The 18,175-nt window shown below is 51.5% G+C and overlaps 1 protein-coding gene, 1 long non-coding RNA gene and 1 pseudogene across 3 annotated transcripts in view; 1 reads left to right on the top strand and 2 right to left on the bottom strand.

Moving 5' to 3' along the window:
• Positions 1–9,075, top strand: part of TRAPPC12 (trafficking protein particle complex subunit 12) — an 82,171-nt gene extending 73,096 nt beyond the window's left edge. For both annotated transcript variants that reach the window (XM_041755719.1, XM_041755720.1), the window contains exons 10-12: positions 7,396–7,496; positions 8,115–8,202; positions 8,422–9,075. In XM_041755719.1, the coding sequence (XP_041611653.1) occupies positions 7,396–7,496; positions 8,115–8,202; positions 8,422–8,664 (432 nt within the window). In that variant the 3' untranslated portion in view covers positions 8,665–9,075. The remainder of the gene's footprint in view (positions 1–7,395; positions 7,497–8,114; positions 8,203–8,421) is intronic.
• LOC121492273 lies at positions 5,225–5,322 on the bottom strand (annotated as a pseudogene).
• A 1,664-nt stretch (positions 9,076–10,739) lies between the features above and the next one.
• LOC121491181 lies at positions 10,740–12,657 on the bottom strand. The gene is made up of 3 exons (XR_005987891.1): positions 12,370–12,657; positions 11,379–11,401; positions 10,740–11,279 (listed from the first exon to the last, which is right to left on the bottom strand). It is a non-coding gene; the product is annotated as an uncharacterized LOC121491181 (long non-coding RNA).
• Between the last annotated feature and the right edge of the window lie 5,518 nt (positions 12,658–18,175).

Here is an 18,175-nt window from a genome sequence, read left to right as displayed (position 1 = left end):
TTTGTGTGGGTTCGCATGACCAACTGGGAAAGGTCTGAAGCTCTGTCCTCCGTGCGAGCTCTGTGCTTCACTGCGGGTTTCCTGGATGCTGGCAGAAGTCAGGACGCTCCCAGAAGAGAGGCGAGGGGCACTTACTGCTCACAGCAGCAGCAGTATAGTCAGTGTCCTTTCTGTCACCAGACAGCGAGCCCCTCTCTCAGGGTAACGGAGGGGGGCCGAGACGCCAGCAGCAGCCGCTGGAGGGTAATCCTGAACTGAAGGGACCCGCCTCTATGCCTCGGGGCGGTGAGCGCGCCTGCCCTTTGCTCCACTGGGACACATTCCAGCTTCAGGGCCACACAGGCTTCCAGGAAAACAGTGTGGAGCTCAGAGCATCCGGTGTCCCCACTCACACACTGGTTGTCTGGGGCCCCCGCCAGGGCCTAAGATCGGGATCTGGATTACAGACCCCCGTCCCTCTCTCTGTTCTGTAACGTAGAGCTCACCAGCCCCAGGTCCACTTCCCCGGGCTAGCCCTGGAACACTAAGGACATTGTTTCTATATGACCCTTTTGTGAGGTTTGTGCCCTAACAGGATTTTTTATTTTCCATATATTCTCAAGATATTAGGTTAGGTCTCTCATTCTCTTCCTTACACTTTGACGGCAAAAGGAGATCTGAGTCTCTCTGCTTCCCAGAGCCCAGGCTGTGGTGCCTCAGCAGTGGCGGTGCAGGAGATGCCAGCCGTCAGGAGTCAGGGCCGGCCCTCTCCGCGCCAGGGACAGCTAAGGGGCTCCCTCAGGTGTTTCACCAGTCGGAGTGGCTTGGTTTTGTTTTGACAAAAAGTAGAGTTCTGTGTTGGATCCGAGTGTGACTTTGAAATTTGTGAATGTGATGGTTGCTGTCATTTCACCAGTCACAGCCCAAAAAACTGATTTGGGGCCTGCCTTATTGTACCAAAACACAATGTGCCTCTTTTTTTTTTTTTTAAGTTTATTAAATATATTTAAGAGTTTTTATTTTTAATTGTCTTTAAATTGCAATGTAGTTAATACACAGTGTTATATTAGTTTCATGTTCACAGTATAGAGATTCGACACTTCCGTACATCCCCTGCTGCTCGCCACCACAGGTGCCTCCTTCATCTGCATCACCTGTTTCCCCCACTGCCCCCCCCACCCCGCCCACCGCCCCTCTGGTGACCGTCCGCATGTCCTCTGTAGTTAACAGTCTATTTCTGTTTGTCTCTTTTTTCCCTTTGCTCATTTGTTTTGTTTATTAAATTCCAAATATGAGTGAAATTGTATGTATTTTTCTGATTTACTTCACTAGCATTATACTCTAGTTCTATCCATGTCATTGCAAATGGCAAGATTTCATTCTTTTTTGTGGCTGAATAATACTTCCTTATGTACAGACACCACACCTTTATCCACTCATCAGTGGGCACTTGGGCTGCTTCCGTGTCTTGGCTACAGCAGGTAATGCTGCTTCTAACATAGTGGTGCATGTATCCCTTCGAATTAGTGTGTCTGTTGGCCATCTGTGTGTCTTCTTGGGAGAAATGTCTGCTCATTGACTTCTTCCAGTTTTTAAATTGGATTATTTGTTTCTTGGGTGATGCATTCTATAAGTTCTTGATAGATTTTGGATACTAACCCTTCCCCATTCAGTAGGTTGTCTTTTAGTTTTGTTGATTGTTTTCTTTGCTGTGCAGAATAGAAGCTTTTTATTTTGATGTAGTCCCACTGGTTTATTTTTGCTTTTGTTTCCCTTGCCTCAGAATACATATCTAGAAAAATGTTGCTATGGCTGATGTCACAGAGGTCATAGTCTTTGTTCTCTTCTAAGATTTTTATGGTTTCAAGTCTCATATTTAGATCTTTAATCCATGTTTGAATATTTTTTTATGTATGGTGTAGGAGAGTAGTCCAATCTCATTCTTCTGCGTGTTGCTGTCCAGTTTTCCCAACACTGGTTGTTGAAGAGACTGTCTCCCCCCCCCCCCCCGCCCCATTGTATAGTCTTGCTTCCTTTGTTGAAGATTAATTGACCATGTAATTGTGGGTTTATTTCTGGATTTTCTGTTTTCTTTCATTGATCTATGTATCTGTTTTTGTGCCAGTACCATACTGTCTAGATTACTACAGCTTTGTAACATAACTTGAAATCTAGAATTGTGATGCCTCCAGCTTTGGTTTTCTCTTTCAAGATTGCTTTGTCTATTCAGGGTCTTTCGTGGTTCCATACAAATTTTAGGGTTGTTTGCTCTATCACTGGGGAAAATGCTATTGGTATCACAATAACGATTGCATTAAATCTGTAGATTCCTCAAATATAGACATTTTAACAATATATGTTCTTCCAATCACTGAGCATGGAATGTCTTTCTTCCATTTCTTTGTGTCATCCTCAGAGTACAGATCTTTTACCTCTTTGGTTAGGTTTATTCCTAGGTATTTTATTATTTTGGGTGCAATTGTAAGTGGGATTGATTTCTTGATTTCTCTTTCCGCTGCTTCATTATTAGTGTATAGGATTGCAGTAGATTTCTACACGTTGATCTTGTATCCTGCAACTTTACTGAATTTGTCAGTAATGGTAGCTTTTTGGTGGAGTCTTTAGGGTTTTCTATATATAGTGTCATGTCATCTGCAAATAGTGGGAGCTTTATTTCTTCCTTACCAATTTGGAGGCCTTTTATTTCTTTTTCTTATCTGATTGCCGAGGCTAGGACTTCCAGTACTATGTTGAATAGAATTGGTGAGAGTGAACATTCCTGTTTTGTTCCTGACCTGAGGGGGAAATCTCTCAGCTTTTCCCCATTGAGGATGATATTAGCCGTGGGTTTTTCATACATGCCTTCTATTATCTTATGTTGCCTCTAAACCCGCTTGTTGAGGGCTTTTATCATGAATGGATGTTGTACTTTGTCAGTGCTTTTTTGCATTTATTGAAGTGATCATGCAGTTTTTATCCTTTCTCTTATTGATGGGATGTATCATGTTGATTGATTTGCAAATAGTGAACCACCCTTGCATCTCAGGGATAAATCCCTTTTCATTGTGGTAATTTTCTTTTTTTTAATGTGTTGTTGGATTGGGTTTGCTAATAGTTTATTGAGGATTTTTACATCTCTGTTCGTCAGGGATGTTGGCCTGTAGTTCTCCTTGGTGGTGGTATCTTTATCTGGTTTGGTATCAGGATAATGCTGGCCTTGTAGAATGAATTTGGAAGTTAGTTTTTCTTCCTTTTCTAGTTTTTGGAAGAGTTTGAGAAGAATTAAGTATTAACTCTTCTTTATGTGTTTTGTAGAATTCCCTGTGAAGCCATCTGGTCCTGGACTTGTGTTTGTTGGGAGATTTTTGGTTACTGAGTAAATTTCATTGCTGGAAATTGTTTTGTTCAAATTTTCTATTTCTTTCTGCTTCAGTGTTAGTTTATGCTTCTAGGAATTTACCATTTGGTCTCAGTTGTCCAATTTGTTGGCATATAATTTTTCATAATCTCTTATAATTGTATTTCTGTGCTTTTGGTTCTTTCTCATTTGTGATTTTGGGTTTTGTTTTTTTTTTAAGATTTTTTATTTTATTTATTAGAGAGAGACCATGTGCGGGGGGAGGGTGCAGAGCAGAGGGAGAGGGAGAAGCAGACTCCCCACTGAACAGGGACCCCAAAGCAGGCCTCAATCCCAGAACCCCAAGATCATGACCTGAGCCAAAGATGCTTAACTAACTGAGCCACCCAGGTGCCCCTTGGTTTTTTTAGTTTCTATATCATTTATTTCTGCCCTGATCTTTATTATTTCCTTCCTTCTGCTAGTTTTAGGTTTTATTTTTTCTTATGTTCTACCTCCTTTAGGTGTAAGTTTAGGTTGTTTGAAATGGGCTTGTATTGCTAGAAACTTCCCTCCTTAAACCACTTCCATCCCAGAGGTTTTGGACCCTTGTAACTTCATTTTCATTTGTTTTCATGTAATTCCTGATTTATTTGATTTCTTGTTTGACCCATTTATTGTTTAGTAGCATGTTATTTAACCTCATGTGTTTGTGGTCTTTACAGATTTTTCTTGTGGTTTCTAGTTTTATAGCATTGAGGTCAGAAAAGATGGACAGTATGACTTTGATCTTCTTGAATTTGTTGAGATCTGTTTTGTGGCCTTATACATGATCTGTTCTGGAGACTGTTCCGTGTGTACTTGAAAAGAATGTGCTTTCTACTGCTTTTGATGGAATGTTCTGAATATATCTGTTAGATCCATCTGGTCCAGTGTGTCCTTCAAAGGCACTCTTCTCTTATTCTCTGTTGGAATGATTTGTCCATTGATGTAAGTGTGTTGTTAGAGTCCCTACAATTATTACTTATTATCAGTGAGTTTCTTCATGTTTGTTATTAACTGTTTTATATATTTGGTTGCTCCCATACTGGGTGCATAAATATTCACAATTGTTATATCTTTTTCTTAGATTGTTCCCTTTATTATTCTATATAGAATCTTCCCTTTGTCTCTCTCTCTTAAAGTCTATTTTGTCTTATAAGAGCATTGCTATCCTGGCTTTCTTTTGATATCCATTTGCATGATAAATGCTTTCCCACCCCCTCACTTTCAATCTTCAGGTGTCTTTAGGTCTGAAATGAATCTTGCAGGCAGCATATGGGATAGGTCTCTTTTCATTGTTTTTTGTTTTGTTTTTTACTATACTCTGTCACCCAGTGTCTTTTGGTTGGAGCATTAAGTCCATTTACATTCAAAGTAATTATTGATAGATTTGTACTTACTACCATTTTGTTATACTCATTTTGTGGTTGTGTAATTTTTCTCTGATCCTTCTCTTGCTCTCTTTCATGGTTTGTTGACTTTCTTTAACGATATATTTGGAATCTCTTCTCCTTATTCTTTGCACATCTATTACTGGTTTCTGAGTTGTGCTCACCATTACATCTGTAGCCAGCGTCTTCTGTGTATGGCAGCCTATGTTAAATTGATGGTCGCTACAGTTTGGGCCCATTCTTTACTCCTCTCCCCCACCACACATAGGTTTTAGGTATATGGTGTGTCACATTTTACATCCTTTTATTTTGTGAATCCCTTGACTGACTTTTACAGATATACTTCTTTTTACTGCTTTTGTGTTTTTACTTTTATTACCCTCACTTATGGTTTCTTTCCACTCCAAGAGTCAACCTTTAATATTCATTGCAGGGCTTGTTTAATAGCCATGAATTCCTTTAGTTTTTGTCTGTCTAGGAAAGTCTCCATTTCCCATCCTATTCGGTGTAGGGGCCCTGCTCATCTTCTCTGTGTCATTCCAATTTTAGTATACTTGCTGCTGAAGTGAGCACTCTTCCATGTTGAATGATAGACTTGCTGGATAGAGTGTTCTCAGCTGCAGGTTTTTCCCTTTCAGCACTTTGAATGTATCATCTCACTCTCCCTTCTGGCTTGGGAAGTTTCTACTGAAAAATCCCCGATAGCCTTTGGGGTTTCCCTTGTGTGTAACTGTCTTCTTTTGTCTTGCTGCTTGTTGTGTCTCTGCTTTTTGACATTTTAATTACTGTGTATCTGACGTGGACCTCTGTGGGTGGTTGATGAGAATTCTCAGTGCCTCCTGAATGTGGGAGTCTATTTCCCTCTCCAGATTAGGGAAGTTTTCAGCAGTTATTTCTTCAAGTAAATGTTCTTCCACTTTTTTGCACCGTCTTCTTCTGGGATCTCTGTAATGCAGCTGGTATTACACTTGACAGAGTCATTGAGGTCCTGAAGTCTGTTCTCTCATTTTGCATAATCTTTTTTTCTCTCACTTGCTTAGCTGGATTACTTTCCATAACTCTGTCCTCCAGGTCATTAACTTGCTTGCTCCTCAGCTTCCTCTAACCTGCTATTTATTCCACTTAGTGTATTTTTTATTTCATTTATTGTGTTCTTCATCTCTCATTGGTTCTTTTTATCTCGGTGTTAAGGGTTTCACTGATGTCCTCCATTCTTCTCTCAAGCCCAGTAAGTATCTTTATGATCATTAAATTCTCTATAGGGCATACTAATCTCCATTTGGCTCAGGTCTCTTGCTGCAGTTTTGTCCTGTTCTTTCATCTGAGACATACTCCTCCATCTCTTTATTTTGCCGCACTGTCTCTGTTAGGAAAGTCAGCTACATCTCTTGCTGTGGAAAGTAGTGGGCAGGTGGCATGCTTTCAATGAAGTGGCCCTGGTTCTCTTCCACAGAGGATGCACAGCTGCTGCAGAGCCCAGGCTGGCCAGGGCCACTCTGCAAAGCACCCACGGTCAGGGGCACCATGCCACAAGCTGTGTACACCAGTCCTCTTCCACAGGGGATGGCAGTCACTACAGAGACCAGGGTCAGCTGGGGCCCCTGGGAAGTGTGTACAAGCACGCAGGAGGGGGCAGGGGGGCAGTTTTAACAAGTTGTGTGCATCCTCCTAGGGAAGTCAGGGGACACATTGTTGGCAGAGTTGGCACAGGTCCTCTGGGTAAGGGGACCCACAGCATCTGAAGCAGGCCCAGCTGGAGGGGTCAGGGCACAGGGCGAGCAAGCTACACATGAATGCAGGTGCCTCGGTGCTTCCCACACATGCCCCTCGGGAACTCTGAGATCGTTAACTCTCCCTCCTGTACACTGCAGGCATTTCTCAAACCTCTGCTTCTAATATAGATCTCCGTGGGCTGTTTGCTGTGCTGTCTTTTTGAGGGCAGGGTCCCAGCTTCCTGTCATCTCTGGGCTCTCCCAGAGCCAAGCCAGCTGGTTTTTGACGTTCCAGAGTTGACGTCTGGCTGGTTGTAAGAACTTCCAAAAATCAGCCCCTCTGATTTTCAAAGCCAGATGCTCTGAGGATTCCTGTTCCCCATCTGGGATCCCTGGTGTGACGGTCTGTTTCGGACCCCTCCCTGCGCCCAAGGCCCCTCTCCCCAGCCAAGCCGCCGGGGCGTAACTCCCTACCTCGTCTCTGTCCCTCTTACCCTCTCCTACATGGTGTCTTCTCTGCCTTTAGTTGTAGAGTTTGCTCTGCCTGTGGGTCATTTTCTGGAGTGTTTGCACTGATGTGTTCTCTGGCCGAATCCGTGGGCCCAGGTGGACTTAGGACCCTCCTACTCTGCCGCCTGTCTGGAAGTTGTCATTTATTATTTTACTTACTACTAGGATTCCTCTCAAAAGGTACAAATTAAAACCTAAGACTTAATAAGGCAAGTGCATTTTCCTTCCTGACCTACAGGCATGGATGTTCCACTGTATCCTAAGTGGCATTCGCTTTCACCAAACGTAACGATTGGGGAGGTTCCCAGAGTTTCCCCACCTGTGCAAGCATGTCCTCCTCGCCCAGCCCACCAGCAACTGTAGGTGTGGATGTACGTTTACTAGTTGTGTTACCTGAACTGATTAAGTAACTCTGTCCAGGCAGATTGGAGACATAAAAACAGCTGAGAAGTATTTTCAAGACGTGGAGAAAGTAACACAGAAATTGGATGGACTACAAGGCAGGATAATGGTTTTAATGAACAGGTAAGCCTCATGCGACAGTATTTTCTCAGATTTCCTGAGGGCTCAGACTCTCCTTAGTAAAGCCCTCTAGGAACGGCCTCCCAGCCCTGCACCCAGACCTGACCCGGAAGTCCTCTCCATCACCACCAGGACATGTGCTGCTGTCTCCTAGAACTTAAAATCCATTAAGACCAGAAGATGCCTAAGATTTTTCCCCTTGCTGTTGATATTGCCCATCTGCACATAAATGTGTGTAAATATTTGTTGTAAGTCTAGGCCCCCTCGTGCCCCCTGCTGCCTTAGTGCCTCTGTTTCTGTGTCCTCATGAGTCAAGCACACTGTGGGGCTGGCTGGGGGCAGAGGTTGACGATGGAGCCCGTGCCCAGGGCAGAGCTCACGCCATCATGCAGATGTCCTTGGAGAGCAGGAGTCATTGAGGTGACATCGTGACCTCTGACCTAATGAGGGTTTAACTTGGCAGCCAGGACACAGTGTGGTTCGTTCAGCTGCAGTGGCCCCTCCCCAGCACCAGGCTGCTCAGGATTATGCAGGGGGCAGATGGGGCCTGCTCCTGTCCGTGCCACCTGGGGAGCTGCCCTGCCCCTCTGGTTAACTGTTTACTTGTCTGTTATGTTCCAGAGCTTTCCTTCACCTTGGTCAGAATAACTTTGCAGAAGCCCACAGATTCTTCACAGAAATCCTCAAGATTGACCCAACAAATGCGGTGGTAAGGCCCCAAAAGAGCCAGGAGCGCACACCGTGAGCCTGTCCTGTGTCCATCCTCATCAGTCCTGGCAGGCGTGGGAGGGTTTCCGACAGAGCCAGCCACAGCCGTGCCCACTGCCCCTCATGCACGCAACCAGGGGGACACGTGGGCCCCGGACGTGACCCGTGAGCAGAGGCTGGCAGCCGTATCCGACCCCGTGCGTGTGTTCCTCTTCCCCAGGCCAACAACAACGCCGCCGTGTGCCTCCTCTACCTGGGCAAACTCAAGGACTCCCTCCGGCAGCTGGAGGCCATGGTCCAGCAGGACCCCCAGCATTACCTGCACGAGAGCGTGCTCTTCAACCTGACCACCATGTACGAGCTGGAGTCCTCCCGCAGCATGCAGAAGAAGCAGTCCCTGCTCCAGGCGGTCGCCAGCAAAGAAGGAGACAGCTTCAACACACAGTGCCTCAAGCTGGCGTAGGGCACTCGCCTTCGGAGCCACCAGGGCCTCTGTAAACCGTGTACACTGGACCTAAGATATTAGCAGGACTGACGGACTCAATAAAATCTTTCACAGGTGCCTGGGAACAGGTCTTCTTTGGAGCCAGGGTGGAGGCCCAGACCATTCTGGCGCCGTCAGACTCCACCGAGCTCCGTGCCCACAGCTCTGCCGTGGTTCAGGAGTCCAGGGGGTGAACCTGCTCTGCACACGGGGGGCATAGGCAGCAGTGGCCCAGAGGATGCACTGGGTCCCTTTTGTTTATTCTTGAAAGCTGGGCTGCTTCACGTATTAATTCTGAATATCCTCAGAGACAAGCTGAAAAACATAAGCTCCCTTCTCACCCTGTACATCTTCTAGTTCATTTGGGCATAAAAGCAGAGAAACACCAAACAGACTGCCATGTGCCTTCCCTCTCATTCCCTCCTCTCACATCCCAGAACTAAACACATCACTTTTATTCATCTGATTCTTTTTCAGCTGATGCCACACACCGTGGACAGGCCTGGGGACGGTGGAAAAGAAGCCACCGTATTTCTTCTGTGCTTTGTACATCACAGGGAGACGAGAAGAGCTCCTAATGCATAAAACAACCAGGGAGTCAGGTGGGTCAGGAGGTATTTCTGAACCAAGCACATGTAATATTTATGTGTTCTTTCATCCTGAACATCAGCACATTTGCTTTAGTATTTACACAGTATTGGGGAGGAGAGTTTTCTCCTCTCCCCTGCTAGGTTCTTTGCTTGGTCTTATAAGAAAATTGACATTGTGCAGATTAACAGGACAAAAGTTTAATTATGTACATACAAGGGACCCATAAGAATAGGAGACCCAAGGACAAGCCAGGCAATAGAGGCTTCTGTGCCTAAAGAATGAGCTAGGGGCCTGGGGCTTCCACGGGAGAGGAGGAGGATCACGGAGCTGGAACAACCGATATTGGTCATTAGATGCTTACCCTGCTGAACAGCTAAGTCATGCAGATAAAAGTTGATAGCCGAGAAGAACAGCTGCCCCCGCCCCCAACCCTCACCCCAGCACGGCCTCCTACCCAAACCCTTCTAGGGAGTTAAGGGAGAGGCAAACATTTCTTAAACATGCTGCATCTTGATGGTCTTCAGCTCAAACTAAATCCACTTGCCAAAGTAGCATATTTGGGGCTCACATACTCTCTCCCTCCCTCAGGCCCACCTTTGAAATTCCTGAGAGTTTTGCAGCCCAGAAATTGAGCTGTAGATTGCTCCAGCCCACAGACCCCATCTCTTAGTCCTGAGAATTGGTTCTGTTAAGCAGTTGGGTCTGATTTCAGGAGGCAGCTATGCAAGAGGGCTCCCGGGTTAGGCCTGCGTATGAGGAATCAGGTGTTTGATAAGAAGCTTTTCTGTGGGGACAGAAGAAAACAACAGGGCGTAATGACTGGAGCAGACTGTAGTCCCCATTTCTGAGCTCCGGAGCTTAGAGCATCCTCAGATGCAGTGAAGCCAGGCAGTGGAAATCGGGCAGATGGCCCTAACCTGCAGTGTGAAGGTCTCTGGCGAGCTTTCTGAGCAGCCCACGCAGCAGCAGGCAGAAAGACTGTGCCCACGTGAGCTCATGTGGTTCCTCGAGTGCCTGATGGGGTGTCCGGCTCTGGTTTGCGCAGCTTCAGGAAGAGGGCGGTTTTAGTTCTCAGCAGCTCCAAGTAAGAAAGGCAGGGTGCACTGGAAACATCAATTTGTGGAGAGTTACAGCCAAATATAACAGGAAAACAGAAGAATTTGGGACCTAGTCCAGTTTACAGGTAGAAAACGAAACCTCACAGCCCGTTAACAGCACAGAATCTGCTGGCCACGAAGGCGTACTACTGAAACATGATGTCTCTCTGCAGCCACCCGGCTTCCATCAAAGACAACTGCAGTGAGACTAAATCTGTTTTCCAGTTAAGTCTCGTTAGAGTAAACTTAGCCTGGTTATTTACATAGATGCAGAAGAACAGTACCACCATCTAGGCTCTACTAAGTCTGCTTTGCTGGAACTTTCCATAAGGAGTCTTGGATGAACCTCAAAAGCCTCTCCAGGCTAAGAAGCCACACCAAGGACCTGCCATCAGACTTTGTCTGCAATACACACCAGTTTGGGTAAATTCATCTCTTCTCAAGGTCCCCAAAATACCCTGAGGCTCCTGGGTAGCCGACCAGGTCACGCTGCTAGGAACCCTGTGAGCAAGGGGCCAGGCTGATTTTCCCCAAGGGTCTTTTTTTTTTTTTAATTTTTATTTATTTATGATAGTCACACAGGGAGAGAGAGAGAGGGGCAGAGACATAGGCAGAGGGAGAAGCAGGCTCCATGCACCGGGAGCCCAACGTGGGATTCGATCCCGGGTCTCCAGGATCGCGCCCTGGGCCAAAGGCAGGCGCCAAACCGCTGCGCCACCCTGGGATCCCTTCCCCAAGGGTCTTTATTGGCTTCATAAGATCAGCCTTAGCTCCTGAAAGCTGATCATCTCAGTCTTTACATCACTCTCAGGACACTCCAGTCGAAGCCTCGTAACACAGCCAACATTCCCAGTCACGTCCTGTTGCAGGGCCGGGTTCTACTGCACTTCCACACATAGATCGCCACTAAAATGAGAACACGAAGTTTGCAAAATCTGGAGAGATCAGGTGAGGAGAAAAATTGTTTCGTCTCTGCTCACAAAGGTGTATTTAAATTGTTAATACCTCAGGAGAAGGTTTCCTCGCATCTGGAAAAACAAAAGGAACAGGTAATGCTTCAAAGCAGACGTGATAAGGTCATAGTTATCCTCCTAAGTTCACGTGGTTCCATGTGACACTTGTTCTGCTTGAATCTGGTTTTCATTAGTTCTGGAAGTTCCTACCCAGCTCACTTTCCCGACGTAAGGCTGTCAGCAGCCCACCCTTGCCAGCGTCCTGTCCTTGACTGTCCCTGAGCAGGAGGTGCCTCTGCAGGACTGTGGCGGAGCAGCCAAGTCGAGCACGAGCTCCCTGTCATGGACAAGCTTACACTGTGGTTAGAGACCCAAGGAGAGTTCCTTATCCTGGAATCAACAGAACTGCTCATTTATGAACATTTTAAGGTAACTGGAATTCTGGCCAGTAAGATTATCCAGGACTACCAGTTTCTAGTAATTTCATATACTCATAGAACATTTATATAACACTCACCCACACATGCAACCTCAGGTTTATCATCGTGATCGCACATGCCTTCCATACAAATTCACACACCAGATAAGCCTAATCAGCCTGCCCTCAGTCTTTGTGTAAGAGAACCAAGCTTATGCGATGGTCTGGGGGCCTTCTGGGAAACCCCAACACTTCGTCTGAGGCCAGTGAAGGCCTTATCTAGTATTTGATTTTCGGAAGTTTATCGAAAATAACACATTTGGACGCTTGACTGAAGAGGGTCACAGACCTCTGTCAAACAGTACTCAGTTCAGGTTGGATTTAGGCAAAAGTGTCAGAAACCAAAGACCTGGTTAAGGTACAGAACCTTGGCTTCCTGGCAGATGATTTAAAAGTTAAACTTTCCCAGTCTATTGTCAACAGCAAACCTGAAATCCAAGAAAATTTCATTTTAAGAGCAAAAACCAATCTGTACCATTCATTTACTTTTAATATTAAAACTAAATTTTAATCTTGGCTTCATCACACATTAAAAGTTCTCTTCAAAGTTTCCTTTTCCACAAACCTGCAGCTTTGTCCTCAACAAAAGTACATCGGGCGCCTGGGTGGTTCAGCGGGTGAAGCGTCTGCCTCCAGCTCAGGTCTTGATGTCAGGATTCTGGGATCGAGTCCTGCGTCGGGCGCCCTGCTCAGCGGGGAGTCTGCTTCTCCCTCTGCCCACTGCTCGTGCTCTAATAAAATCTTTATTAAAAAAAAAAAAAGTCCATCTCCGTTCCTCAGACCTCCTTTTATCCAAATCACTTTCCTTGCATATGGCAATGTTTCCCTTGTTCTAGCTGCTTCAGTCGCATCAGAATCTTTTAAGCCTGAGACCCTTCCAGTGAATGGCAATAACCAGTTGTGAACCGTCACGGTATTCTCTGGATCATAGAACGTTCTCAGATTTGCCTAAGACCTAGGCTTCCTTATGTTAACAGACCCAAGAATCTTTTAGTTCCTCTCTACGAGGAAGCCCAAAGTAGATAAATCCCATCCTCTCCCTCCCTAAAGTTTGCATCTCAAATCATGACTGAGGTCCTGGAGTAGCTGGGGGTAGAAAATCCACATCTCAAAGGCACAGAGGAAGTCTCCAGAACGCTCCGGGAGGGCAGGGCGTCCAGGGCCGGGTTCACCAGTCCCCACAGGTCCGGGTGAGCTCTACCGAAAGCTTCCCTTCGTGTTCGGAAGGCAGGACGGCGGTCTCAGCGCCGGCCTCTTCGTACCTGTGAGCGCAGAGCGAAGGGGAGGTCGTGGGACTGGCAAGGAGAGCTGGGATATGAGTTGCTTCTAGAGCCCCCCGTCTGGTTTCGAAGAGCTCTGCTAGAGCGTTACTTCCAGTCCCCCAGGGAACAGGGTTGCTGCAGCCTGACGGTCCGGTCCCCGGACTGAGCCACCCCACCCCACCCCGACTCCACTCCCTCCAGTTTGCTGCTTTCCCTCCGGTGCACGCTCTGATCTTAGCTTTGGGAGAACAGGGCGGCAAAGAACTCCGTAAGTAATCCCAGCAGGCTCCGAACATCAGCTGCGGCCACAGGTTCAGTCACACCAGCGGTCTCCCCTCTCATTTTCTGCCCTTTTATCTGCTCATCGCGGGAGGTCACCCGGCTGAGGACCCTGCTTAGGCAATTCTCACCCGACGGGCATCCCCGCGCCCCGTGGACGGCAGTGGGATACAGGGGGCGGAAGGAGCTGGGTTCGGGCTGTCTGATGTTTTAGGAACCTTTTCTAAGAAGCTAATAAGAAATTAAAGTTACAGAAGTTCTTTCAGCAAAGTGATTTTGGAATTTTTTTTCTTAAAGATTTTATTTATTCATGAGAGACACAGTAGCAGAGGGAGAAGCAGGCTCCATGCAGGAGCCCAACGTGGGACTCGATCCCGGGACCCCAGGGTCACACCCTGGGCCGAAGGCAGACTCTAAGCCACTGAGCCACCCTGGGATCCCCTGATTTTGGAATTTTAAGTCTTGGAGGCGTCTGCCCACTAATTAGGACAGGCCTCCCATTCTGCTGGATTCGGACACCTTGCGGCTGAGAGTGCGGCTCCCGGGCTCTGGAGTCCCTCCCGCCCATGGGCTGCGCCGCCCCCCAGGGCCAGGCCCAGCGTGGGGCCCCTGGCCACCCCCGCCGCTGCGGAGCCCCTCTGGCCCGCCCCCCCTCCGGCCTCGGCGCCCCTTCAGGCCCAGGGGTAACGGCGGGGCGCACAGGCCACCCCCGGCCGGGGCCTGAAGCGAGGCCACACTCGGGGTTCCCAGACCATCGAGGCGGCTCCGCTCAGGCCGCGAGGCCAGGACCACGGCGCTGCCTGGGAGACTCGCACGCACGTTAAGAAGGCTGCAGGCTGCCCTTCGCTGACCTTCGTCCTCCCGCGGCCATCACCCGCCCCCCGGGTCGGGCCGCGTGTCCTGGACCGCGAGGGGTACAGCAGCCAGCGGGCGGTGTCCTCGAACCTTGGCGTCGGCGATGGCGCGGGCCGCGCTCTGTGCCCCAGGCTCTTCAAATAGAAAGGTCGCAGAGGTAACAGCTCATGCTGCAAACTGGGGGAGCCGCCAGACAGCCGGCGCCGGAACACCTGCCACCGAGGAGGACGCCCCAAGCCGCGTCTCTGCCGCGGGGACCGGCCGCTCTGCGGGGCTGAATCCTTCCAGGTCGCCGTGGGGCCACCTCCACGAAGTCCTGTCGGGTCACAAGGCACGAGCCCCTCTGAACCCCCCCACGTGGCCTCACCATCCTGCACGCGCTGAGAAGCTCATGAGCCTGGCGGCCCGGCTTGGCTCGCCGCGGCCTGGAAGGGGAGTGGGCACAGGTGTTCTGGAACGGACCGGACAGTCGACGTGTGGGGCTTCAGGGCCACGCACCGGGCCTAGCACAAGCTCTGCTTTGGCCTTTGTGTTCAAACCTTTAAGACTATAAACGCCACTTGAAGCTCGCAGGACGTCCAGACCCAGGCCACGGTCCAGGGCTGGCCACAGGGCTGTAGCCTGCAGGCCCAGTTCCAGCTCTAACGACCTGGGAAAACACGGCGTGAGAGACGTTGACACAAGCGACGTATGTATGAAAATACGTAGGTTTTAGGAAAGTTACAGGTAGACGGGCACAGGGTCATTTTTACTTTCCCTTCTAGATGTCTGAACTTCAAGTTTTTCTATAAAATGAGTGTCTTTGCTTTTTCCTATAATCAAAGGGAAGCATCAAAATTGGTAAAGGTTTTAAAGGGGGATTGAGGGGCACCCAGTCGGTGAGTGTCTGACTCTTGGTTTCAGCTCAGATTGTGATCTCGAGGTCGCGGGATCGAGTTGCTCTTTGGGCTCCGCACTCAGCACGGAGTCAGCAGAAGACCCTCTCCCTCACGTTCTAAAATAAAATCTTCAGGAATAAAAATAAAGGGCGTTTAAACATCGGGGAGAGGGTGAAAGGCCCTGCAACGGCCTCTAGACGGTGATGAAGAGGAGTGAGCTGGACGGCCACCAGCGTGCGATGCGTGAGACTTCGCAGGAACAGGTAGGATGGGAAAACCGCGCGTACAATGAAACACGTTACAGACACAGAAATACGCACCTGGTTACAGACCCCGTGCTCAGAAGCGGCCGGAGACGGGCTGGAACCACGCAGCCCACGGAGGGGCCGTCCCAGGGCAGCAGCGGGGGCCGGGGGTCCTGGGAGACCACGTCTGTAAACTCAGTTTTTTAAAAAGATTTCAAGTAATCTCTGTACCCAACGTGGGGCTCGAACCCACAACCCCGAGATCGAGTCACATGCTCTACTGACAGGCAGCCAGGGGCCCTGGTAAACACCGTTTTAAAAGACGCCTTAAGGTCGAGAACCGGTGGCTTTAGGACGGTGAACCGGGGGGCGAACCGGGGGGCCTCCGAGCTCCCTTGCTGCAGAAAGCAAGCTTGTCCCTCCAGGTCCCTGTCACACGGGGACACTCAGGCCGCCTGTCCCCCGAGGGCCGGCGCAGTGCCCAGGGGGCGGTCAGGGCTCCCGCGGCCACGCACTGGGCTCTGGGACCGTGCAGGGGTGAGGGGCCCTCTGGGCAGAAAAGTCGTTCCTGTCCCTGACGGCACATGTGCGCACCCCCACCCACACGGGTGTGCACCGGCCGCTCGCTCCCCCCTCCCCCGCGCTCTGCGGAGCCCCAGGGCCCTCCCTGGGCGTGGGGACTGCGCAGCGCCCGCCACCGGGAGGCTCGGCCAGGGCTGGATCCCACCCAGGGCGCAGGTCCCCAGCCACCATCCGGACGGGGTCCTCCCTCCCGGGAGCCGCAGCGGCCCAGCAGCAGCGCCGGGTTGACGGCAGCCTCCACGCCGCGGTGCCTGCAGGTGCTCCCCGGGGCCACCCGGAGGCGGACACCGTGGCCCCCACGGGCGGTACCGACCCACACGGGGCGGCCCCGCACCCCCCACAGTGCAGGCCAAGGCCTCACCCCCCACCGGCCCCTCGCCCCACGCTCCCCCCACGATGGCCCTGGGACGACACCCCTGCCCCGGGTCCCCTGACCGCGCCCCCGCCAAGTACAGAAGCGCGGCTTGGCCCGGAGACTTCCCGAAGCACTGGCTCTGCCGGGCAGGGCCACCTGGTCACGGAGCTGCGGGTGGCGAGGCGGCGCCAGTAAAACCAAGGTCACCGGCTTCCAACCTCCGTGGCTGCTGCTTCCACAGGGGCTCCCCTGGCCTAGGGTGGGCCGCGGATGGGGGGGGCGGGGGGGGCAGGGGACACGCCCCATGCCCCAGGGCTCTGAGGGGCACAGACGACACCAGGTGGGACCCGCGCTCGCAGGACGGGGCTCCTGGGGGCCTGGAGCCACCACCGCTTGCCCTCCCAGGGCGCCTATCCCCCCTTCCTGGGGCCCTGCTAGCCCAGAAAACGGGGTCTTCCTGCCCCAGGTGGGAGTGGTGGACGCGTGTGGCTCCTCCACGGCCACTGCCGGCCTGGGGGGGACACACTGGTCCTCCGGGGGGTCGTGGCCAGGCCCGTTCCAGGCCCAGACGGGAGGGGACGGCCACTCACTCCACCGGTGGCCAGGCGGCCTTCCCAACCTGGGGCCTGGGTCTCCGCAGCTCGTGTGACCAGGCCCCCCAGCTCCCCGCCCCCCAGCTCCCCCAGCCTCCCCCAGCTCCCAGCTCCCAACTATCTCCCGGCCTCAGCTCCTAGCTCCGCCCCCCAGGTCCCAGTCCCCCAGCCTCCCCCAGGTCCCAGTCCCCCAGCCTCCCCCAGCTCCCCGCCCCCCCAGCTCCCCCAGCTCCTAGTCCCCAGCTCCCAGTCCCCCAGACTCCCCCAGCTCCCCACCAGCTCCTAGTCCCCCAGGTTCCAGCTTCCAATCCCCAGCTCCCAGCTCCCCACCAGGTCCCCCCACCTCCCAGTCCCCAGCTCCCAGCTCCCCACTAGCTCCCCCCAGCTCCCAGTCCCCCAGCTCCCAGTCCCCAAGCCCCTGCCCAGGCCCCACCGCCGCGCTGCACCACACAAAGCAGATGCAAGTCCGGGTGCATCCACCCGGCCCCTTCCAGGACGAGGCCCAGCCCGGAGGCGCTGGATCAGGACGGGGAGAGACCAGGAGCCCCACTAAGGACACACAGGGCGCTGCCACCGGGGGCTGAGGCAGAGGCAGAAACACGGAGCACCCGGGGCCCCCACGTGTGGTTCCCAGGACCCAACAGGGCCGCTCTCATCACACTCAGGAACCTTCCATGAAAGGCCACCTGAGGGCAGGACCAGGCCACCCACTTGGCAGAGGCCAAAGGGTCCAAGGCCAGAGGGACGCCCCCCGCAGAGCCACGAGGAAGGGGTTCTGGTCTGAGGGTTGGGGGGGGCACCACGCACAGGACCCCAGGCCACCCTGCACTTGGGGTCAGCCTCGGGATCCCCACAGCCCCCCATGGGTGCCGGGTCCCTGGCGGCTGCCTGCTGGCACCCTGGCTCCCCCCCCGCCCCTGCCCCCACCCCACACACAGTGTGGGGGGGGAGCCTCCTGCACCCGCGTGCCACTCCCCTTGCCAGGACTCTGCTGGGAAGGTGGGGAACCAGACCGCGGGCTTCCCGAAGCTGCTGCGGCAAACCGCCAGGAGGGGGAGGGAAGCAGCCCCATCTGTCCTCGCGGGGCTGGGGGCTCAGGGGTCTGCAGGCTGGTTCCTTCTGGGGCTCTCGGGGAGCCCCCCGTGCAGCATCAGGGGTGGGGTGGCGGCCAAACCTCCACCTGCCACAGCTGCCTCCCTCTGGGGTGTCTCTGTGTCTCATGGGCCCCTGCCTAGCTCAGGACGACCACACCCGGACCCCATGGGATCACCCCCACCAAGACTCTACTTCCAAATAAGCACCTCCGGGGCTCCCCGCTGCCT

This window comes from Vulpes lagopus, chromosome 5, assembly GCF_018345385.1.
Source record: "Vulpes lagopus strain Blue_001 chromosome 5, ASM1834538v1, whole genome shotgun sequence".
NCBI lineage: Eukaryota > Metazoa > Chordata > Mammalia > Carnivora > Canidae > Vulpes > Vulpes lagopus.
This window is presented reverse-complemented; position numbering and strand designations above follow the sequence as displayed.